At 41.1% G+C, this 26070-nt stretch overlaps 1 protein-coding gene across 4 annotated transcripts in view; it reads left to right on the top strand.

The window, feature by feature from the left end:
* The window catches only part of ALG9 (ALG9 alpha-1,2-mannosyltransferase), a 106413-nt gene that overhangs the window by 66696 nt on the left and 13647 nt on the right, over positions 1 to 26070 (top strand). For 3 of the 4 annotated variants that reach the window (XM_075839764.1, XM_075839763.1, XM_075839762.1), the window contains exon 14: positions 14777 to 14904. The exons of the other annotated variant lie outside the window; for it this stretch is intronic. In XM_075839764.1, coding sequence (XP_075695879.1) covers positions 14777 to 14904 — 128 coding nt within the window. The remainder of the gene's footprint in view (positions 1 to 14776; positions 14905 to 26070) is intronic. 4 annotated transcript variants of the gene reach the window in all.

The following is a 26070-nucleotide window of genomic DNA, read 5'->3' as shown; positions in this document are numbered from 1 at the left end:
TTTCTGACTGCACAAAGCAAGCTGTGAGCATTGGCTGATGTCATCACACCGCAAACACCGTACAAGTATACATTTAATCTAAGGGCTTTTAATATATAAAAGGTCACACATGTTTAGAGGAGCATGTTGCTGTATAAGTGTGTATTATTGTCCATAACTGGTTCTGTGTATTGAATAAATTGGCATCTTCTACCTCTGAGTCTGCCATACATATGAAATAGCGCTCACCATTCAACCGACAGCTAAGTTCCCAGACTCCCGAGTAAACGTTCGCGGTTGGCTTGGCTGAACGTGCATGTTATTTCAATAGGCAAATGGTGTTAACATTCTGTCTATATGCCCTATATGTATATGAACATGGTAGTGACACCCCCCCTGATCCCCTTCAATAAGCCAGAACAGTGATCCATTACGCATTACATGAATGACGATCCATCTACACCTGGTGGTCAGAGAAGCCATTTGCTCTGGGGTCTCTTATGTTTGGGGAAAACAATAGATTGGACAGGTTAAAATACAACCGATTCGACACTTGACCCCTAATGACAAATGTTATGTGGTCGGTCAGTCTGTCCTAATACACATCTTACGTGTACGGCCTGTTCAAGCAAAATTACTGGATAATAATCACATTTAATAGGGATTTGATTTGGGAAGTGTAAGGCCCTGTTCACACGGAGTTTTTTGGAGCTGATTTTGAACAGGAAACCACGTCGGAATCAACGCAAAAAAAACATCTGAAATCGCCCCCCATTGATTTCAATGGGAGGCAGAAGTGTGTTTTTTTTCCCGGGCGGCTTTTATCGTTGTTGCACCAAATTCTGACCTTCCCATTAGCATGGTGCAACAGAAATCTGTATTCATCTGACCGAGCGATGCGTTTCCACTGCTCAGTAATCCAATATTTGCACTTTTTTGCCCACTGGAGTCTTGTCTTTCTGTTTCCCTTAGACAGCAAATGCACTCAAACTGGTCGTCTGCCGTTATAGCCCATCCGTGCTAAGGAACGACGAGATATGCGTTCGGACACGTTAGTTGCAGCACCACCGTTGTATTTGGCTGCAATTTGCTTGTCTTTGCCCGCCTGTTTTCAGAGAGATTCTTGACATCCTCCTCCCGCTCCTTATGTCAACGAGTTTTTGATGTCCTCAGAACATCTTTTCGCTGGATGTTTTTCTTCGATCCACACTAATCTCTGGATACTCCTGACACAGTTGCACGAGGAAACCCAACAAGGTTGGCAGTTTTTTTAAATACTGGCCCCGGTAGTCTAGCACCGACGACCATGCCTTGTTCAGAGTCGCACAGATCGTTAGATTTTCCCATTCTAATGTGGATTCACGCTGAAACTGATCCACGGAAAACGTTCTCACTTGATTTTATGCTGCACTCTGGGGGCACGTGTCTAATTTCCATACAGGGAAGCTCCAGTAGTGCAGGTATCTCTAATATAGTGGCCATTCAGTGTATATCATATGTATGTAAAGTTGCCAGGCTTTTTTTTTTTTTTCTTGTCCAAAAAAATATTTATAGACTTTCCGTGAAAAATTCTAACCGTTTGGAAACACAGGAATTTAAAAAAAATCGGGATATAAATGGTGGATTTTATACCGATATTTGCACTATTTTATTCTAATCTAGTGAAAAGGAAAATGAATTGGCACGCAAATGGTTACATTTCAGTTACTATATATAGCTTTTACATTTTTACTATTTTCTTTTGCCAACCACTCACTTAGTTAATTGTAGTATGTTGTAACAAGAAGTACAGCTAATGAGTCTTTAATAATCTTGCTGGTGGGGACAAAGGAAGAAAAAAGTACCAATCTGATTTTTTGGCCAGCAGTCCCTGCTTATAAACCAGGCTTTGTCTTTCTTCTTCTCGCTCTTCCATTGTAATGATGTTGCTCATGTCCTATCTTCCAACAACCCTATTTCCCAAAGGGTGGGTTGAACACAGGGAGAAGCGGAGCTTGTTACCATCCTATTCAGGACCCGTCTTGTGAGTTTAGAGCGTAGCTCCACACGTTGCCATCAGCAGTACATTCAGGCAAAATCAGCACGGGCTGCGACTCTGAAAAGCTCGTCAGCTCTATTGTCAAAGGCTATTAGAGGAATGCTACAGATTGGATCAACAGGGAAGGAGAGAGGGGAGTAATAATAATGTGCGCTTTTTGGCTTGAAGTCTGCTGCGTGAATGCTGCAGAACAAATTTTTTCAGCAGGTTGAAATTTCTGAAAGAATTTAACTGTTTGTAGTAATTCCCTAAATGAATCTGTTGCTCATCCTTATAAGAGAAAGGAAAGCAAACACCTGTTTATCAGTTTGTAAATTTCAGGAGCAACTTTTGCAGTGATCCCCTCATTTTGAGTTTAGCTGGGGGACAACTGAGAGGGGAACTTCGCTAAATAGATCAGCTTGACTTCCTTTTTCTCTATTGCAGACATAGCAAGCAGTGAGGTTTCTGCTGCAGCAAGCTCCCTACAAGCCAGAGAGAGCAGTATTATGAAAGATAAGGATATCATGGTTTGCTACTGTGTTTACTTTTTGGGGTACCTGTAAAACTTCACATGACAAGGATTTTGCAGGCTTAGAAAAGATTTTAAAATATGCTGTATGTTTTAAATTGATAAAACATATAATTACCTTTCGAATCCCCATCGCTCCCACGCTGACTGCGCCCTGGTCCTCTGCCAGTTTATATTTCCACCTGCGCAGCAATGACCTGTGGTCCTTACACGTGACCACGGCAGCTAAGTGATTGGCTGCTGTGATCATGCGTTGGGACATCAAGTCATCGCTGCTGTAGTGTAACAAAGACCGGTAGTGGACCAGGATATTGTCCGCACAGGTTTGACATGCTATGTTATTCTACCACATATACAGCATATTTACATTTTTTAGCATGCTTGGAAAACCTCTTTGAAAGCCTAGTTCCACACAGGATGTGGCAGTAAGGGATTTAAGGGACTTAGATCTAAACTGTGGTTTGCAGGGTGCTTGCACTGAAGGTCTGATATTTCTGTTACTTTGCCTGACTGTCTAGGGAACACTGTGGCCACCTATGAATTCCTCCAACACCAGAGCTGTAGGCAGCTTAATCAGTGCTTCAGTACAATCATCCTGCAAACAGGCATATAGGCCTCAGCTTTCTGGAGTCCTGTGAATTGGACTTGGAGTGGGAACTGGAGATTGGAGTTCTTGACTTCAGGGTTTAAGGTTGAGGTTGGCTTTAATTAAAATAACACTAATGCACACCCAACCTAATGTTTACTAATGGGCTTGTCCCACCATTAAATATCATATTCATTGCATCAATCATAAAAAGTGAACAATGTTTGCTATTTACATACTGTTAAAAAAACAATCTAGTGAAGGCTTAAATAGTATGGCGCCACCTGGTGTTCAAAGTGTATTGCTATGTGCACATCTTCCTAATGAGCTGAGTGCTGGTAGACAGACATGATCAGTAACTCTCCACACAGCCAGTTCTCTGCTTAGAGATCCTCTGTTCACTGCAGAGCAGCCAATAGAACTAGCTTTTTGCCCTGCTTGTCAGGGAAGGAGCAGAGCCCCTGCAGTAGCGTGGTGGTATAGCTCAGGAGACTCCTCCTTCTCAGCTTGTTAGGACTCTAAAACTCTTTATCCTGACAGCAGATATAAACCCTGCACATTTATTTCTTTATATTTCCATTGATTTCTAAGGGAGTGCATACTGTGGATGTCACAGTATATTTACTCATGACTCAGGATCCCATGTTACATATCTGCAGGGAAAGCAAAAGAGGGGCTATATGGTCAGCTGCCAGAGAAGGAGGAAGACTGATTCTGCTCAGATTCCACCCACAGCAGCACAGATTAGCAGCAGCAGTACAAAGTGGGGCACAGGGAAGCAACAAAAAAAAAAAAAAAAAAAAAAAGATGAGAAAGGTATTGTTATATTCTGGGATAATTGCAAATGACTATTAACAGTATTTCTGGACTTTTGGTATAAAAATGATTCATGAGATTACCCCATTAAAGTGAATCTATAGTATGGCAGTTGACTCTTTTTGAGCTATTGTTATTCCAGGTAGGTTGTTTAGATGCTGTTCAGGTTCCATTTCAGTTATCCAAAGGGTAAAGAAGATGTAAGCTGCCATATACCTCTGCTGACAGATTCCCTTTGAAAGATATTTGGGTTATAGTCTAAATCAGGTGTCGAGAACCTCCTGCACCCGTACCACAGCTGGCATGCGGGGCCTTGATCTCTGGCACGCTCTCACCATGTCCAGCGCCGTTCTATGCTGCGGCACTGAACACCGGCAGGGACACGGGGAGAGCGGGGAGACACAGGGGAAGAGCGGGGTGATACAGGGGAAGAGCGAGGAGAGACACAGGGGGAGAGCGGAGAGACACAGGGGGAGAGCGTAGAGACACAGGGCTAGAGCGGGGAGACACGGGCGGAGCGGGGAGACACAGAGACAAGAGCGGGGAGACACGGGCGGAGCGGGGAGACAGCGACAGAGCAGGGATAGCGGGGAGACACAGGGAGAGAGCGGAGAGACACAGGGGCAGAGCCGGGAGACACGGGGAGAGTGGCGCTTCCTTAGGATGGCACACTTACAACTTCATCTTGGATTGTTTTTTTATCGGCACGCCATACAAAAAAAGGTTGCCGACCCCCTGGTCTAGATCCTACATGTGTTGGTTTTGGATTGGTTTTCCAGACGTATTCAGCCACACTAGCCAGTATATTCCTAATAATATGGGTTTATCTGCAAATTTTCTAATTCATTCTGACAAACATTCATCAGTACCGTTAGAAATGTTCTGTAAGCACAGCATTGGATTATTTTTTATTTTCACTAGATCTGGCTGTTAAAATTGCCAAAGCTATTAACAGAAGTCACCAGAAGCCAGAAAGCTTTTGAAGCTGAAAATGGGATGAAGGCTCGGCCCCCAAATTGAATCTAATTGTTTCTTCACATCATGCAGGTTCTGCTTTTGTGCTGGTCTCAGCTCGGTACAGCGGAGTAATTCAGGCATGTGATTTATTTCTTCTGAGCTCTGTGAGAGACATATTTACAGGGAAGATAATATCCCTGGCTGGAAGTGGCCTCTGTGACGTCAATCCTCGGCTTGTTTTGTTGTCCCCTGGAGAAGCGTCCTGTTTGCACACACTGCTTTGCTTTATATCTAACTAGCCAGTATGAAGACGCTGTTTTCGACACACACATTTCGAGGTAAAACAGTCAGTGACACCGCAAATCCAAGCATATTTATTAGAGAATGAGATTCCTCTAGCATATCAAAATAATTTGTAACCCGTGAAAACATGTTCTGCTTGAAAAAAATGTATTGTACCGGCTGCCAAATTGACCTTTAAAACAGACATACAAGTGCAGCATTGTCCTGTTTTATATGTGAGTACACTGGACACTTCGTGAAAGGCTGGTAGAGCCCTTGGGCAAAACATTTGTTGGAGGCACTGTACCCAATAAAGAGATCCAACAACAACCCAGTGTGTATGAGGGGCAGCCCCACTTTCTGTCAACGTATGCTTTGGGGAAAACAAGGTTTGGCAAGAGTTGTGTGGCGACTGCTTATTCTCTTCGCCGGTGGGGTGGGAGAGGGAATCCCCTCCGTTCTAAAACCACTCTGATGTGGTGCTCACTTTTGAGCGCCGCATCTGAGGGGTTAAACGAGCGGGATCGATACTGATATCGATCCCGGACGCTCAAGCATATCTGCTCCCAGCCCTCAGCTACCTCCGGTAGCTTATAGCAGGGAGGTTTACCTGATTCCGACTGTGTTTATATATTCTGATCCAGCGCCGTGGAAAGGCTACTACATCGGAATAAAGCATTAGTGGCCGCCGTAAAACCATCTATGGCCGGTCGCTAACGTGTTAAGGCCCATTTTCATGAGCCGATAATGGTCAGATTCCTAAACAGATGAGCGATCATGCACGATAATCGCTTAATGTGAATGACTGAACGACTATCGAGAAAATGCTCGTTGATCGTACAAATGATTGTAAATGTGCACATAAAAATAATAGTTCATCATTCTGACAATGTGGTATGTAAAGAAGCGTTTGATTCATAGCTGACGTGATATTGTTAAATAGACAAAGTTGTGTGTAAATACTTGTCTGATCGTTATTCAATCGCTTCCAGCAATCGTATGAAAGATCCCTAATACAAATATCTGCTCGTGTGAATGTACCTTTAAAGAGACTGAAGATTTTCCCTACCACTTTTGAAATTCTTGCTACTGCTTCACACTAACCTCTGCAATTACCGCTTCTTTTTATTCACAACCGTGAGCGCTCACGATAACTGCTGAATTCTCGCGAGTTTACAATATATGTTGCCGAGGTTTATAGTAAAAATATGTGGGTGGCGATGGGCACAATGTAAACAGCCTGAGAGGAAGCTCGTCTGTGACTTCGTAGGAAAGTTAGCTAATTTTTATAAAAGGTTTTCTATTTAAAGATTTTTTTTATTTCTTGTTTACAAAGAATGAATTTTTTTGTGGGGTCTGACTATTTGTCAGTTAAAAAAAAATGGTGATATCACATCACAGGACGAACAGGCCACATAACGTCCCTATAGATGCAATGCCACTGCTGCCTCGTGGTGGTGTGGAGGACCCCATGAGAAAAATAAACTCCAGAGCCTTGTAAAGATATAAGGTGGAGTGTCTGGGCACCCCTAATGCTCAGGGTCTTTGGACAGTACGCAATTGCCTAAAAGTCCTTCTGATGCAATACTAGGGGTTTATTATGCTACAAAGGGAATGATTTTGTTCTGTAATAAATGTTCTCTATCTAGTAAATATTTTCCCATAAATGATGAAACTATGAACGGAAGCCATGACTCCAATGTGAATAGTGCCTTGCAAAAGTATTCACCCCCTTGGTGTTTTTCCTGTTTTGTTGCATTACAACCTTTTAATTAAAATGGATTTTTGGGGCATTCGTACTGTTAGATTTACACAATTTGAAGATGCGTGTTGGGGGTAAATCTCTCTTAGTTCAGCGCCTCTAGACACTGGAATTTTTGACCGTTTTTTTAGGCAAAACTGCTCCAACTCCTTCAAGTTTGATGGTTGCGTTGTTGTACAGCAGTCTTCACGTCATGCCACAGATTCTCATTAGATTGATGTCTGGCTTTGACTAGGTCATTCCAAGACATTCAAATGTTTCCCCTCCAGTGTAGCTTTAGCCGTATGTTTAGGGTCATTATCCTGCTGGAAGAAGTGTCCCGTATTCACTGCCATAAACGGACTCATACACACAACTGTATGCGGAATCAATAATAGGGCGGGCACCCTCAAACTGCTATAGCCCCGTGCAATTTTATACACGTCAAAGTTTTCTCCTCACTAATTCTGTACGTGTTTCTTGCTGTATTCTAATCCAGAAGCCTTGCTAGGTGATAATACTGGTCATCCTACTGGCGGCATACAACGGAACGCGGATTTCCTACTGGTTAATAATAATAACAAACTTTGGGGGCTCTGTGGGCTTTACGCAGCATTATACAGAGTTTCCATTGGCATGAATCTAAATAATGTGTTCGAATCGGCAATAGAATAAACATAGGTCCTCTGCAGTTGATCATTTTTCTTGGTTTTGTGGTAAACATGTTACATGTGTTTGCTTCATATTAAATACACAATCTAATCATGCCATTTTGTGCCAGGGTTTGCCCAAGGAGATTGCAAGGAGATAACGAGGATTTTATTCTTTCAGGCAAAACGGTTTACTCTGGACACTCATAGTAACAGAAGGAATCATAATTTCTTCCATCTCGGTGCCTCTCTCTCCCCGCAAGTTATATTTTGTCTTCCATCTACCATCAGGCCAATTATTTTGTTGTTTTGTACCCCAGTTATCGCTATCGCTTTCTTTCCCCAGAAGCTTCCTTGTAGGTTTAGATTTAACTGTTTAGTAGCAGCTCATGTTCCTTGCGGTGCGCGTACAAATGTCTCATGCCGCTCTGAGCTTTTGATCACTTGGATCTATAGCACATCTGTGCCCCGTGTTTCCTGCACCTTACAGTTTATTTGTGCCTGGAAGGGATGGTATATGGCTTTTTCCAGTGATTAAGCCGCGGATGCTGCAGCAGGTTTCTTTTGTAGAGTGGCAAGGAATATAATGATCTGATATAAGAGGGCCAGCTGCTAGTTTATCTCATACAAGCTAAACATTTTCTCGTGGCTGATCCGCAAGTGTATACTGTTATTAAGGCTCTGTTCACATTTGCGCTGGAGGCTCCAGTAAATATTTGTTGAAAGTTTTTCTAAAGTGGAGTATAGTATATGAGGTAGGTCAAATAAAAAGAAAAGGTTTCTCATCTGCAGTTTGTCATGTTCATGCGTCTTGTCTAAATTTAATTACATATTCAGGTAAAGCAATGTTACCTTTCGGTACGAATTAGTTAAATGATGAATGATTCGATTCTATTATCACTTCTAACTTAGATGTGATAGATATAATGTGTTAGACACACACAGGACCCACTCTCAGCCGATGCCGGAAGTTCACTTCACTGCTGGAATTAGCTCATAACAAACCTTAAAGCTTCTATGTATAGAGGATACATAGAAAAGGGTCTGGAGACCCCGAGTAGAACATCAGGTAGCGCTCGGCCCACTATCCATATATGGACGGTGACGTCAGGAACTTCCCCAGGGTCGGAGTCTCGGGGCAGTGCGCTACCAATGGTACCCGGTGACTCTGACATTGTAAGCTTCTGACATCACTGTCCTTATATGGACAGTGACGTCAGGAGCTTCCCCAGGTACAGTGCTCCAGGTAGCCTTAGGAGTCCTCCCGGCGTATACCTTTGATGGAAGGCAATAAGCTGAAGTCAAAAGGGCCTAAAACTGACAGGAACAAAACATGGCAATGCAGAAGAATTACAATGTAAGTATTATAGAAGCGATCAGAGTATCCCCTGTTCAAGTTCTCTACTGGGACTTGAAAATAAAGTTAAAAACAAACAAACAAGCAAACAACTTTTTTTTCATGTAGGAAACCTATCTTGTAGAATTTTTAAAAAGAAAACTATTTATAATTGGTACCGCCACAACCGAGCTGTAAGATTATCACATTTTTTTTTTATCCCACACAGTGAAAGACCTAAAAAATAACCCAATGAACAATGCGAGAATTGCTGTTTTTTATTCATTCTGCCTCCCACAAAATGCAATATAAAGTGACCAAATAGTCACACGTCCCCCAAAATGGTAGCAATAAGAACTACAACTCCTGCAAAAAATAAGCTCTCATTTAGCTCCTTCAATGGAAAAATAAAAATGTTATGGGTCTTGGAATGTAGTGACACAAAAAAATAATAAAAAAAAATAAAAAAAGTATTTATTGTGCATAAGTAGTAAGACATAAAAAGAAACCACTATATAAATTTGGTATCACCGTAATTATATTGACCCATTGAATGAAGTTGCTCTATTTTTACTGCTAAAACAAAATTAATAAAAGTTATACACTTCTCAACATTGCAATTGCAACACCAAGAAGGAAAAGTTTTGGAATTGTGGAAATCACAGGATCGCTAGACATGTTGATGATATGCAAATGATAAAAAAAAATGGAAACAAAATATTCCAAACATCTTGATTTATTCAGTATTGAGTATGAGCACCACGCGTAGAAATACACGCACTTACACAACTTGGAATGCTATCAATAAGGTTATTAATGTTTGTCTGAGGAATGTTATGCCATGATGAATGCACTTGGGCACGCAAATCACCGAAATTAGCTGCTGGCAGCTCCCTTTGCAATTGCCAACCAATGACGTCCCATATGTGCTTGATGGGAGAATGTCTGGAGATCCTGCAGGCTATGGTAGCACATTTAGGCCACGCAGGCTGCTCACAGTAGCACGAGCAACATGCGGCCTGGCTGTAATACCCATGGCTGCGGGCCGTCAGGTTTACTCACCTCCTGACGGCCGCAGCCATGGATCAGTGAGCGCTGGCCCGCATTTACTCCTCAGGAGACGGCAGCGCTCACTTCCGGTTCACTCGGCTGTGTCCCATAGGGTGCGCACCTGAATTAAAGAACCAAATTAGCCCATGAGCACCCTGGACTATAAGAAGGGCCCTGCCCCTTCCTGCATTGCCTGAGCGTTGTTGTCGTTACCTATGTTCGTCTCTGCAAATGGTCCCTTCAGTGTCTTCCAAGTCCCAGTGTTCCTGCTACGTGTAACCTGTATACCGTGTTATCATGGTCCAAGTGCCGTATAGAGTTGGAGTCGTGCTGTGCTGAGTAGTACGCCTGTCCTGTTACACCACGCCTGGTGTCTGCCTGCTGCCAAAGTCCCGTCCGAGCTTGTCTTGCTACTGTCTAAAGTTACCACAGGTACACCTATTTGAACTACAGACTTTGACCTGTGTCCCATTGCCCAGCTGCCATACCGTTAAGGCGGTACAGCCCAGTGGGTCCACGCACCCTACGTGACACTGGCGTTGTACTGTTGAAAAATGGCTTCTGGGACACTTTGGAGAATTGGCCGTACCACTGGTTCCACGACCAAATCAATGTAACTCCGAGCTGTTCGTGTACGTGTAATGAAGATTAGAGGGGTCCTACTACCGTACATTATGCCACCCCACACCATCATCCCGGGAGTAGGGCTGGTGTGATGTTTCCTTGTGAATGCATCTTCATGGTGTTGCCCACGTGGTCTCCAGAACAATCTACGGCTATCATTGCGTCCGAGACAAAATCGGGACTCATCGCTGAAGTGGATAGACCTCCATTCCGGCCTCCATTGCCGTCTTGCTGTACACCACGGGAGCCTTTGAGAGCGGTGGCGTGTGGACAATGGAACGCCTGTAGCTGGCCGTCTGGCTCGTAGCCCAATGTCGTGCAAACGCCTTCTGATGGTTTGTGTCGACACTGGTTGCCGCCCTAGGCTTGGGATGTTACGTCTAATTTCACTCACAGTACAGAATGGTCCACCACGCGTCATTCTTCCAATCAGACGATCCGTCCATGCAGACTGACTGGCACGGCGACAAACCGGAGGCATCGCACAATCATCCCACAGCACTTGATTGATTTTTGAGGTTTTCTGTGGCTAAAAAACTTTGCTTTCAATCTGGCTTTTCTGCCTGTCCCACATGCCACACTTTGGAGCTAGGTGCTTGAAAATGTGATAATTTGCAGATCTTCGCGATACCTGCTACTTCCTCGATTTGCATAACGTTACGGCCTGCCCTTCTTGGTGTTGCAATTTCAGTGTTGAGGGGTGTATAATACATTTTATGTGCCACACAATTGTGCCATTAAAAATAGAACTTGTCTCGCAAAAAGTCAAGCCCTCGTACAGCTAAATTGACGGAAAAATAAAAAAGTAACAGCTTTTGGAAAGCGACATTGAACTCACTATAGAGAAAAAAAAATAGCTTGGTCCTTAAAGGGGTACTCTCATCATCAGGTATATATATTGAACATATGACTTGTGGTCAGATTATAATTTCATATAAAGTAATGTATTATGAACATTTCCTCCTCTAGATAAATAAATATTCACAGTCCATGGGGTGGGGGTCTTTTGTTTCGGTTTGTAACTAGTGGAGCCGTCCATCAGCGATGCAGAGAGAAGGTTGATGTGCACACAGACTATTCCACTGTAAAAGATGACTCTGCGAAACCTCAGTTTGACGGGCTGCTCAGTAAATCATCAATCGGGCAGATTTAGGCTCCGTTCACATGGCATAAGTTACAGCTTGAAAAACAAGAGACTGATTTTAAGCGAAAACAGCCTTTGAAATCAAAGCGTTTACTAGCGAATATTTTTTTAAATTTTTTTTTATATTGCAACCGGATTTTAAGCATTATTTGAGATGTATTTTCAGAGCATCTTTAGAAGCGTCAATAGGAAGGACTTCAATGGGAAAAATGTGCTCAGAAAACATTTCAACAAGGGACATGCCAGTACTTTTCTACAAAGCGTATTTCTACTTTTTTTTAATTTGGAGCATAAAAATACACCCCGTATGAACTACACAGCGCACTTCACATTGAATTCAATTGGAAGCTGTTTGCAGGCATATTTCGGGTATAAGAGCATTTTACGCATCGAAATCTGCCTGGTGTTGTTAGCAGCTCAGCACACGCCTTTTGTATGGAGCCACGCTACAGTAAATTATGATGTGCGCAATAAATTTCTCTCCCCTGGTGCCTTGTAAGTAGTCTCTCTTAACAGCCTAAAAGAAAGCGGAAAAAAAGTGTCAAACTTTAGTGAAAGTATGTAAATATCTTTCATTTTATTATACCAGTTCTAAAAAATGAGAGTTTTAAAATTTTGAGATGAGACGACCCCTTTAAGGGGCGAAATAGGCTGGTCATTAATGGGATAAATGTAAGTCATTGTCTCAATAGTGACCTACTATAATGACCTCTTTAAGCCAGACTGTTCTGCCTCGTGGCACTTGATAATGTACATGGTGCACTCAAGTCTTGGCAATGAGAGCTCATACATCTTGCAGATGACAGACTTATCACAAATCTTTATACTAGAGGCCAAAATCAAGAAATAATATGTTATCAAGGAAGAGCTGACGTTCTGCCGCTCACTGACGGACAATGATGTGGAGTGTATGAGCTTTGACTTTATTTTTCTCCTTGTGCACATTTGTCTGGAAAATAAACCTGAAGACTGAATTGGCGAGAGAGTGTTTAACTCTGTCACGTATCGTTCAGTGGATAATTTGTGTCTGTCTTTTATAGTCATTTTCTTCAGGTTTATAGACATCGTACGAGGAGACGTTCTGATTAATCCCGGGAACTGATGATCAGTTGTCATTTTCCTTAGACTCCGACTAGATCCTTGTTTTCTAGGATTTAAGATGACAGTGGAACAACATCATTGTCTAAAATGTTATAACTTATTACAGTTTTTCTGATTATTTTTATGTTTAGATTAGTAGCCAGGTTATATAGATTGTAGTTAGGAAGGACTTTTACACTTTCGTCTTTCTAGATTCTTAACCGTTTTGTTTTTACACGGTACGCACTGTTTTAGGAAGTCATGTACAGGACATCAAAATGATATTATCAGTCACTTATTTTAGTCCCAGGAAGTTTCCAATAAAATCATTCCAAAATGTTAGATATTTAAAGTGAAATTTAAACCTTATTACAACATTTCACTGTCGAAATGTAAGCAAAGCAAATAATTTCTTACTGGTTTTCAACATGTGACTTTCAGCATTCAGAAACACATTTGATTTCTAAACCTGGCCAAAATTGTGCTGGTATTGTTTGGATCAGACAGTGGTTTAGCGCCATTCTGCTGTCATGCCATACTGTTCAATGCATTGCCCATTGACTCCCATTGTGCGCTATGTGTTTTTTGCAGAATCCTTTGTATTGCCGCCTATGCTTTTTAATACGGTGAGAAAGGTATGCCAACACATACTACCCAAACGTATGCCAAAAATACACACTTTTGGCATACGCTGGGTCTTTTATAGGCTATGTATATGTTCGTTGTATACGCTGGAAGCATTCATGGTGTGAATATAGCTTCATCTTTTACCTGTCTAATTGTCATCTGAGCTCCCACAATGCGCTGCTCTTTGGTGACCGCAATCCAGCCGTATTCTGACTTTACTTTTCTGTCTGCATAACCAAAAAATCATCATGTAATGTAAAGTCATCCAAAGAAGGTACAAGATAAAGGTGTCCATACACATAAGGCCCTGTTCACATCACGTTGTTTGTTTACATTAAGCATGTACATTGGGAAAACTCCCGACGTACATGCTAAATAAGTCCATAGGGCTCCATTGTCAGGCAGAAGCCAAAAGAGTGTTCATTTGGCCTCCATCTGGCTGGCATAGGTCAGTATACAGATAAAAAAAAAGATACAGATTAGTGTAGTAGACTACAATATTCGTTCCCACAGATTCCAGTAAAAAAGACTTACACATTAAATGTGTGTATATATATATATATATATATATATATATATATATATAAAATAGCCTATAGGTGACGGCTGCTACTGTATGGCATCTGTCACGGGCATCCAATAAACAGATAGGTCATAAGCTTTTTAAGTGCTTTTCATGAAGTATCCAGTAACCATTAAACGAATGCCATTATAGCCTATGGGTGATGAATCATTTAAACGGATGCCTAACCGTGGCATCCATCACCCATAGACTACGATGGTATCCGTTTAACAGACACGTCATGAAAAGGTTGATGAGAGCTCATGATGTAGTTTTAAATGTTTGCTATTGTTAGGCATCTGTTACATCCTATATTTAATGAAGACGTCGGGAGCTATTTCTGTTTTATATGTTAAATGTAGGCATAAAAACATGACGTTGACATAGCTTCAGATAAACATCGTCCAAACCCGCCAATTTCAGCGGCACCAGCGGACCGCTAATGTGAATGAGTGTGTCTAGACTCTACTCTGACGGCAGATGTCAGGGGAGAGAAGGATCGGGCATGTTGGATTTTAACATACCCGATCCTTTGTTCTTATGGGAGATGAGCTGCCGCCAGAGGAGTTTGGTAGTGGCTTATTTCCCTCTCCACATTGAGAACAAATACACGCTAGGCCATGCCTCATTGGAAAGTTCTCACATATAAACAAATACCAAATAGTTCTGAAAATACGATATAGATTATATATATATATATATATATATATATATATATATATATATATATATATAAAAAACACTTTATTAAGAAAAATATTGTTATAATGTATGTCACGCTATTCTCTTGTAGGTGGACATTGCTAAGTGTCACTATTTGGTTGATCTTGATACTACAACTAAGACATCACGGGAGCCGCAGTACTCAACTAAGGAAGAATGGACTGTTATAGCTTACAAACCATTCCTGGATGCTTCAAGGTAAGAACTTTGGTATCTACCACCAAGCCTGAAGCAACATAATCTATGTTACGACATTATGCAAGCAAGGAAACCTGTAATTATCATATAAGTGAGGGATATTTGACCATTCCCTTACATGCAGCAACGTTTTTACATTGGAAAATAATAGTACAAGTCTGGGGATACTATAATATGTGTGCGCCATGCTATAAAAGATGAATGTCAATATAAACATATTTTGGCTATTACAGTTAGTGAGCCCATTAAAAATAGTTGTTTGACCCTGTTTGATCCAATTAGTTAGAGATCTGAGTTTTCCATTGTATTAATCGAATACCTACGGTGTTATTTCACAGACTCTATGTAACAGCATCTTGTGGGGGCCTGATAATACTGGTGCAATATAAACTTTGTTGTGGAATAGAAGATGTAGAGTAGAAAAGGATGGCTAAAATATTCCTGAAGGACACTTTACACCATCAATAGATGTTGGCCAAATGAGCCGACAGCTATGCCTCCTGACCTCCCCATACACATGCATGATCGGTTCGGCAGTGTGTGCATGTGTTCTCAATGGGGAGAACGGAATAAGTTGCTGCCAGGCACATCTGGAGCCAGCTTATCTGCCTTGAGAACGAAGCATAGGACATGTTGAAATATGACATGCCGATCCTTTTATCTCCAACATCTCTAAAGGAACGTCGGCCGAACATCTAACATGGGCGGACAGTCCCACCAAAATCGTCAAGTTCTGCCGACATTAGTCGAATGTGTATGGCCACCTTAAAAAAAGTTAATGGATGTAGATAGAAAGTAAATTGTTAATGGGGTAAGTTAAGGGTAATCACAGAAGACCACACATTCTTATATTTATAGGAGCTTATTGAAGGGCATATCCTAGTACCACTCTCGCAGGAATTTTTAATGGAGAAGTTTTAGTATCGAGGTTATTTTTTCAGTAAGAATGTACCAGTCAGCCATGTTGTTTTTATTCTAGCATGTCGTCAATGGCAATTTTGTAAAAGAAAACTGTCAGAGGTTGCTTGAAAAAGAAATAGCTAAAAAAATATGTAGAGATGTAAGCTCTCCAATAAGATGTTCATATAAATCCTGTGGGTAATATGTGGTTAATTCATTTCTCAAACATACATGTATTACATGTTCATAAAACAAAATTATGCTGCCCTCCTTGGAAATCAGGGGTGGGGCCACCGCCATCTGACAGATTTATTATCATTTACACCAGAAATTGTGTGTAAATTACAGCGGAAATCTACACCGGCTCCTGGGTAGATTTTACTCTTTTAGGCGTAGCATGGTAGAGGGCCGTGCCGGGTTCTGTACTTTGACAAATCCCTAATCAGACTACCCCCCTTCCCATCCCCATTGTACGAGAAAAAAATATGTATACTTACCTCACCGCTCTGCTTTTCCTCTCCGGGTCCCCTTAGGCTCCCTCAGCATGCTGCTGCTCATAAATGGTACTGACACTGGGCAGCTACAGGACGTTGTATGTGACGCAGCACTCCGGACGTTGTATGTGACGCAGCACTCCGGACGTTGTATGTGACGCAGCACCCCGGAAGTTGTATGTGACGCAGCACCCCGGACGTTGTATGTGACGCAGCACCCCGGACGTTGTATGTGACGCAGCACCCCGGACGTTGTATGTGACGCAGCACCCCGGACGTTGTATGTGACGCAGCACCCCGGACGTTGTATGTGACGCAGCACCCCGGACGTTGTATGTGACGCAGCACCCCGAACGTTGTATGTGACGCAGCACCCCGGACGTTGTATGTGACTCGGGACGTTGTATGTGACGCAGCACCCCGGACGTTGTATGTGACGCAGCACTCCGGACGTTGTATGTGACGCAGCACTCCGGACGTTGTATGTGACGCAGCACTCCGGACGTTGTATGTGATGCAGCACTCAGTAGGTTGTATGTGACGCAGCACTCAGTAGGTTGTATGTGACGCAGCACTCAGGACGTTGTATGTGACTCGGGACGTTGTATGTGACGCAGCACCCCGGACGTTGTATGTGATGCAGCACTCCGGATGTTGTATGTGACGCAGCACTCCGGACGTTGTATGTGACGCAGCACTCCGGACGTTGTATGTGACGCATAACTCCGGACGTTGTATGTGACGCAGCACTCCGGACGTTGTATGTGACGCAGCACTCAGTAGGTTGTATGTGACGCAGCACTCAGGACGTTGTATGTGACTCCGGACGTTGTATGTGACGCAGCACTCCGGACGTTGTATGTGACGCAGCACTCCGGACGTTGTATGTGACGCAGCACTCAGGACGTTGTATGTGACTCAGGACGTTGTATGTGACTCAGGACGTTGTATGTGACGCAGCACTCAGGACGTTGTATGTGACGCAGCACTCCGGACGTTGTATGTGACGCAGCACTCCGGACGTTGTATGTGACGCAGCACTCAGTAGGTTGTATGTGATGCAACACTCAGGACGTTGTATGTGACTCAGGACGTTGTATGTGACGCAGCACTCAGGACGTTGTATGTGACTCAGGACGTTGTATGTGACGCAGCACTCCGGACATTGTATGTGACGCAGCACTCAGTAGGTTGTATGTGACGCAGCACTCAGTAGGTTGTATGTGACGCAGCACTCAGGACGTTGTATGTGACTCAGGACGTTGTATGTGACGCAGCACTCGGGACGTTGTATGTGACGCAGCACTCAATGTGAGTGCTGCATCACATATATGGCCCTGATGCTGTTCGGTGTCAGAACCTTGTATGATCTGCAGCATCCTGGGGAGACCTTTCGCCTCTTAATAAATGTATTGCATCGACTATGAATCCTTTATTATTACTGGCATATGAAATGCCAGTCTAAATAAATCTTCCCCTCTGTCTATGCAGTATATTTGGGGGTCTGTATCAGAAAAATAAACCTCCAAACAGCTATAAAGATATATTAAGAAATGAACCAGTGCAGAATTTTGAACCTCTTTAGATGAAACAATCAATGTTATATTAAAGCGTGGGCATTCACTGTATATGGATGGGGCAGGGAAAGTAAGAGAGTGCTAGTAAGGTTGTGAATGTAATAGAAATAATCATGCAGAATTCCTGTTTTCCTCCATCTACTTAAGCAACAGCTGTGTAATCGCATCACACTATATATATATATATATATATATATATATATATATATATATATATATTTACATATACATACAAAACTAAATAAAAAATGCTGCTGAATCTGATATAGCCATGTCTGCATGGTTGACTGCTTGTGACGTAGCCAAACCTGTTTTCTTCATAAAGGGCACCTTAACTTATCTCTGCTCTCATGAAGTGTGTAGATAGCTGCAGAAAATGATCGTGCTTTACTGTCACAGTAACAGAATCTGTCCCGTCCCCCCCAAGGACGCCATTAAAAGCAGAGCCATCACCTCCCCTCTATCTTAAAAAAATGTCTGTCTTCACATGCGTCATTAGCAGCCCCTCAGGTGGAGAAGACAGGATTCACAGTCCCAAGGTTAGGACATTATCATTCATTACATACGTGCGTCCTCATACCCAGACAGCTCCACGCTCCCTCCAGAGATCAGACACTCGTTTTTGCTTTCTAGTCCCAAGGGCTCATGGAAATAAAAAGAGCTAGGCTCAGCACGGCCCTTATTGTTCTCTTGCCATTTGTTAGGTTAGGTCACACAGCATTGACGTAAAAGCCCACGTCTCCGCTCAGGTTAGAATGCAAGGCGCACAGATTTTGAACAGCGAGGATACCATCAGTTCCCCTGCTTCACTACATACACCCGCATGCAGAGCTAACTAGCTGGATTCATTCATTTTCCTTGCCTCGTTGCAGCCTTCGGCCTTTGTTACTACAATAGAAGAAGGTTTATGACCGGAATAATGTGTACCATATTTATGGACACCCTGCTGTGTGCGTCCATGTATTGTAAATATGTATCTCATACTGGATTTAATGACTTCAAAGCTTTATGTTACCCTCCCATCGGATGCAGCGGAGAGAGTTCTATTCGATCAACATTAAAAGAAACCATTGATAAAATATTCAATTTTTTTAATGTTGTATATGAAGCAAAATCTTGAGAGGCTTTAAAGGTGACAATAGGAGAGATATTGCGAGACCAGTGCAAGGGAAAAGGGGAGCAGTTGCCTATGGTAACCAAGCAAGTTGCTGCTTATATTATCCAAAGAATACTGAAGATAAAAAAACAGGAGTAAAGCGCTTCATAGAGCAGTATGTTCTTTTAAGGTTGGCTGATACCATAACGCCTCAAGTCAAGTAGATCTCCAGCGGATATATAGTAAATATGATGCACGCAATAAAATCTAATAGAAGCACTCCATGTGTTAATAAATACTTTTTTGTTTATTATAATCTCTTACCGTTAAACGTTTCAGGGTTCAAACCCCGATAGATAGATAGATAGATAGATAGATAGATAGATAGATAGATAGATAGATAGATAGATAGATAGATAGATAGATAGATAGATAGATATTCGTCCAATAAGAGACAGCACTCCAATTTGTGATAGAAAAAACGGCTTTTTATTAGCCCCTGTGCGACGTTTCGGCTCTTTACATGGAGCCTTTCTCAAGCATACAAACAGTGTAAAAGCATGTGCTATATATGGAGACCACACAACTGGTCTCATTAGGCAAGTGATTTAACATAAAACATAAATAAGTACAAAGATACAGTCATGTTGCATCAGTAAAAGTTATAAAATACAAAGAAGTGTCATTGTGTATATATGATGGTCCTCAGATCAATCCGGGCCATCCAGTTTACAGCAGAAAAATGCTAATTGGTGAACAACTTTAAAAAAAGTGCAGGTGCACATAATATAACAAATTAAAAACATGAGCCTTGTGTTTACCTCGGATCCATGTGTTCGGGTTGTAGTTCCGGCGCCTGAAAAGTGGGGTGGTGACTATCTATGACAGAGTAGTCTCTTGCTACAGCGCACTTTTGTGCATGCGCAGTACCACTATGAGGCAGGCGGCCATCTTAGTACAGCATAGAAGGCCAGCAGCGGCCATGTTTGTATAATCTTATTGTCAAAATGAAAACTTTATTCTAGGAACCGTGCACACAGTCGGTTGCGTCCATGTACAGCATAAAGGGAACTTAGAAGATACCAAAAAAAATGCAATTTAATGGAGATGACAGGGAATACACCCAGTCACCAATCATAACTGCACTGTGAGATATAGACTAATAACTTTAAGAGTCAAAAATATGTTGCGTTGAAGATGCGCATATAAATGAGAGCAGTTGATAGAGACTTAAGGTAGCCATTTATAGATAAAAAATGGCAAAATAAAAAGGGAAGACAGTCATCATACATATCCAGAAAGGATTATGATGATTATGGTAATGTTACCCCTGGGAAGATAGCAAAAAAAAATAATAAATAAATAAATATATATATATATATTTCTAAAAACACATGAAAAACGCTGTACAAAACGCATGGTGTGCACAATATCCTTAAAAAAAATAATTTTTTGCAAAAATTTTTTTTTTCTTTTTTTATCCTTACAAAAATTTTTGGCCAGATATATTCATATATAAAATATTATTTAATGCAATTGAATAAGATACCATAAGAAGCAAATCATAACAATGTGATAAAGATGGTCCGATACCCCGAAATTGTGGATCCAAGGTAAAACACAGGTGATACTTGATATTTTCTGTTTATCAGAGATCTGGAAGAAATTAAATAGATAAGGTTACAAATTTGGTAGATTTTACACTGGTTCATATACAGGAAGACCTATGAACAATACATCCCCACGGAGTGTAAGCAGATCCCTAGACTACACCGTGCGTTATGAAGTCAACATTGAGCCCCCTAGGTCTCAATGTTTGCAATCTCTCAATCCATTGAAGCTCTCTATATTTGAGAGATTTAATACGGTCTCCACCTCTACGTAACATTGGTACATGGTCTATCAAATATACTCGTATATCTTTTTCCGCGTGTCCAGCTTCTATATAATGCTTGGACACAGGAAGGTCCATACGTTTTTTGCGGATCGTATAGCGGTGTTGATTTAACCGTGTTTTGAATTTGAGCGAAGTTTCTCCAACATAGAGGAGGTGGCATGGACATTCTAGTACATATATGACATGGTCTGAGTTACAATTTAAGTAGAACCTAATATCATATGTTCGTTTCGTCTGGGGATGGATAAATTGTGAGCCCTTTCGAATCAGAGGGCAATTGACACAATTCAGACACGGAAAACAGCCTGTTTTGCTTTTGGTAAAATACGTTTGTCTGTGCGCTCTACCAGGGCCTATATCAGAGTGTACTAATCTGTCCTGAAGATTAGGTGACCTACGGTAGGAAAAAAGAGGATTACTTTTAATTTTTTTGCTGGCCTTGTATGCTGTACTAAGATGGCCGCCTGCCTCATAGTGGTACTGCGCATGCACAAAAGTGCGCTGTAGCAAGAGACTACTTTGTCATAGATAGTCACCACCCCACTTTTCAGGCGCCGGAACTACAACCCGAACACATGGATCCGAGGTAAACACAAGGCTCATGTTTTTAATTTGTTATATTATGTGCACCTGCACTTTTTTTAAAGTTGTTCACCAATTAGCATTTTTCTGCTGTAAACTGGATGGCCCGGATTGATCTGAGGACCATCATATATACACAATGACACTTCTTTGTATTTTATAACTTTTACTGATGCAACATGACTGTATCTTTGTACTTATTTATGTTTTATGTTAAATCACTTGCCTAATGAGACCAGTTGTGTGGTCTCCATATATAGCACATGCTTTTACACTGTTTGTATGCTTGAGAAAGGCTCCATGTAAAGAGCCGAAACGTCGCACAGGGGCTAATAAAAAGCCGTTTTTTCTATCACAAATTGGAGTGCTGTCTCTTATTGGACGAATATCTATCTATCTATCTATCTATCTATCTATCTATCTATCTATCTATCTATCTATCTATCTATCTATCTATCTATCTATCTATCTATCTATCTATTCTATCTATCTAATCTATCTATCTATCTATCTATCTATCTATCTATATATCTATCTATCTATCGGGGTTTGAACCCTGAAACGTTTAACGGTAAGAGATTATAATAAACAAAAAAGTATTTATTAACACATGGAGTGCTTCTATTAGATTTTATTGCGTGCATCATATTTACTATATATCCGCTGGAGATCTACTTGACTTGAGGCGTTATGGTATCAGCCAGTTAGATAGATAGATATTAGATAGATAGATAGATAGATAGATAGATAGATAGATAGATAGATAGATAGATAGATAGATAGATAGATAGATAGATATTAGATAGATAGATATTAGATAGATAGATAGATATTAGATAGATAGATAGATATTAGATAGATAGATATTAGATAGATATTAGATAGATAGATATTAGATAGATAGATAGATAGATATTAGATAGATAGATAGATAGATAGATAGATAGATAGATAGATAGATATTAGATAGGTAGGTAGGTAGATAGATAGATAGATATTAGATAGATAGATGGATAGATAGATAGACAGACAGACAGATATTAGATAGGTAGATAGATAGATAGATATTAGATAGATAGATAGATAGATAGATAGATAGATAGATAGATAGATAGATAGATAGATAGATAGATAGATAGATAGATAGATAGATAGATAGATAGATAGATAGATGGATAGATAGATAGATAGATAGATAGATAGATAGATAGATAGATAGATAGATAGATAGATAGATAGATAGATAGATAGATAGATAGATTAGATAGATAGATAGATAGATAGATAGATAGATAGATAGATAGATAGATAGATAGATAGATAGATAGATAGATAGATTAGATAGATAGATAGATAGATAGATAGATAGATAGATAGATAGATAGATAGATTAGATAGATAGATTAGATAGATAGATAGATCGATAGATAGATATGAGAGATAGATTAGATTTTTTTTAATTTATTTTTTGTATCTGTTATCTTGGCCCCATGTAACAATTGTCATAGCTGCTGCAATTTTAGATGCTGTGAACTATCTATGTGTAAACTTCAAAGCAAGGGTAACATGACAGAAAATCATTCCGAGCACAACGTGCAGTTGCGTTTCCACTTTCATCTAGAACGTCTGTTTAAAGGAGCACTTAACCTCATGTACATCTAATAAAGGTGCAGCTATAACAAGAGCTCACCATTTTATTCACAGTCAGCCCCTCTGTTCTCTGATATGGCCGATAACAGGAAATTTTACTTAGTAATTAACCCCTTCTTTCTGCAACCATTTTTTGGAATTCCATTTTCGCTTTTTTCTGCCAATCTTCCAAAAGCCATAACTTTTTTTATTTTTCCAATGATACAGCCATACGAGAGCTTGTTTTTTACGGGACGAGTTGTACTTTTTAAAGCCACCATTTATTGAACCATATAATGTACTGGAAAACTGGGAAAAATTTATTTGTGGGGTAGAATGGGGAAAAAAACTGTGATTCTCCCATTGTTTTTTGGGTTTTATTTTTACAGTTAACTTTTATTCTGCGGGTCAATACAATTACGACGATACCAAATTTATATAGTTTTCCTTGATTTACTACTATTACAAGGAAAAAGTAATTGATAAAAATAAAATTGCCGCCATATTCTAAGAGCCATAACTTTTTAATTTTTCCGTCGATTGAGCAGTGTGAGGGTTTATTTTTGGCTGGGCGAGCTGTAGTTTCGATAGGGTACATAAGTGTTTCTGATCACTTTTTATTCCATTATTTTTGTGGGAGAGTAGGTGACCAAAAAACATTCTGGCTATTTATTTTTATTTTTTGAGGCGTTCACCATGCGGGCTAACTGAACTGCTTGCTGATGCTTGACGTCTATGCTCGTCATAAGCGGCTGGATATTGCCCCATCATGACGAGCATAGACGTAAAACACAGCTGCAGCCCTGCTCTAACAGCGGAGATAAGAGAATCCTCTGATCCAATCAAACCTGTTGCGGCATTCAAAGGGAAAAAGGAAAGGGGGGCCCTCTGTGATCGATTCAAAGGAAATCCCTGTGACGTGATCGAGGTACATACCTTATATGGGCAGACAGCTCAGGGTCCATTGAAGGTATTCGCATCTGACATGCACAATGGCATCATCGGGAGGCTGAAAACCATGGGGATTTAACTATCAGTGGATTATTGGATGCATTTACCAGCAGAAAGGTCGTTGCCCTTAAAAACAGATGGTTAACCCCTTCCTTTTGTTCCCCAGCACCCGGAGTCCATCATGCACCTATATGGTCAATATTTCCCACTATACAGTGGGATAAGTTGCAGCTTTCCATCAGAGATATGTGTCGGAAGTCCTCACAATTTGATGTGAACAGGGCCTAAGACAGAGAGAGTCCTTTTAAAACGTACCTATATGAAAAAACAAAACAAAAAAAACCACACACCTCATTCTTTAGGCAGCTGTAGAAGTATACTAGATGAAGTGCAGCCGCAAAGGTTATGTCTGACCTGCATATTTTGAGTAATTTTCCTTCTCTGATGATTTTTGTAAATGTTTTATTTTTTTCTGTCCGTGCTAACGGAGTGGGCGGGCTTTTCGCAGATGTGCTGTGTACTTTGACCAATTAGATGTTTCCCTCTGATGCGCCCCTATCCTATCACAGCATAAGTCTCAGAGGGAGAAATACTGCTGCAGCATCTCTTGCTCCCCCTCCCTCCCTGTCTAGAATTTTCTGTTATACACTAGATCATTTTTGGGGCAATTAAAGAGGTTCCTGTAAATTCACAGATCGCCTGAAGAGTGCTATAGGCTGTTTAAAAATGAGGAGGGTGCCAGGTTATCCTTCTAAGATCTGTTAAAAATATTTCATTCATTTACATATATTAAAGCTGCAAATTCTAGCTCATGTGTGGTCAGTATACTGCATTCCTCCAAAGGATTTATAGCAAACATTTGTAGACTGAAACTAGAACACCAGGGGTCCAATGTGATATGCAATACTCCCATACTTTCTTCACCAGCGGCTGCAAGTCGAGCAGTAAAGGGAGACATTAGTGAGGTTTCCCAGGTAACGGGGTCATTAGAAAGCCTGGCGTTCACCTTCCTAGCTGGAGCTGTCAGGGCATACACTGCTCTTAATAGGATCGAGTTGAAGAGAACGCTGGTCTGGTCAAAACACAAACCAGCAAATATTAATACGTGAAAATGGGATTAACACACATTCCGAAGGCTTGCGTTGATTGCGGCTAATGGGCGCTCCTGTAGCTCTGCCAGCTGATGCTATAATAAGGTGTGAATGTGAGGTTATTTGGGGTTATGAGCTGTTTTCAAGTTATTAGTATTTTTAAAGTGGAACCTGTCGGCTTTTGTATTACCCGTGAAATAACAATTCTGAAGCATCGTTTATTAGTACTCTGTATTGTGTCATTCCCGTTATTCCTCCTAGAAATGTCTGACTAAATTGACAACTGGGTGTTACCAGTTGGGAGGGTGTCCATACACAGACTCACACTGCCCAATCAGTGCTGACAGTGCTAGACTGTGTAGAGTACAAGGGGAATGGTAACACCCAGTTGTCAATTTATTTATACGTTTCCAGGAGGAATAACATGAGTGAAACAATGCAGAGTTCTATAGAGGAGACAACAAATAGACTTGTGAAAAGCATAAGGTATTTATTTCTACTCACAAACAGATTTTTAAAATCAGCATGTAATTAAAAACGTGGCACGCCAAGTCAGCCCGCCCTGGGCTTTGCCGTATCAGCTTCTTTTGGAGCCCATTTTTCACAAGTTACTGGCAGTGCTACTCTATTTGTAATCTCCTCTATAGTAGGCTTATTGGAAAACATCTGAAGAAGTGAGGGACTGCTGTAGAACTACAAAGCCCAGCCATCATTGACCGCTGCTGCACCTGTACCTTTGTGTTTTTACCTTTCCTCAAGGTGGATTATAGGGAGAAAAAAAAGGACGACACCTTCAGTGCTATTGGACTCCGTCTACGGATTCATTGCGTGGTCAGAGCGGCTAAGTGTATATTTATCTAAGTAGTTTATGGGGCGGGCTAAGGAGCTGAGCTCGCTCCATACACAGCTGGTGTCAGCTGTAACATACAACTGACGTGCTTCTGCAAAG

Source organism: Rhinoderma darwinii, chromosome 10 (assembly GCF_050947455.1).
Source record: "Rhinoderma darwinii isolate aRhiDar2 chromosome 10, aRhiDar2.hap1, whole genome shotgun sequence".
NCBI classification, from domain to species: Eukaryota; Metazoa; Chordata; class Amphibia; order Anura; family Rhinodermatidae; genus Rhinoderma; species Rhinoderma darwinii.
Note: the sequence above shows the minus strand (reverse complement) of the source record. Positions and strands in the feature narration are given on the sequence as shown.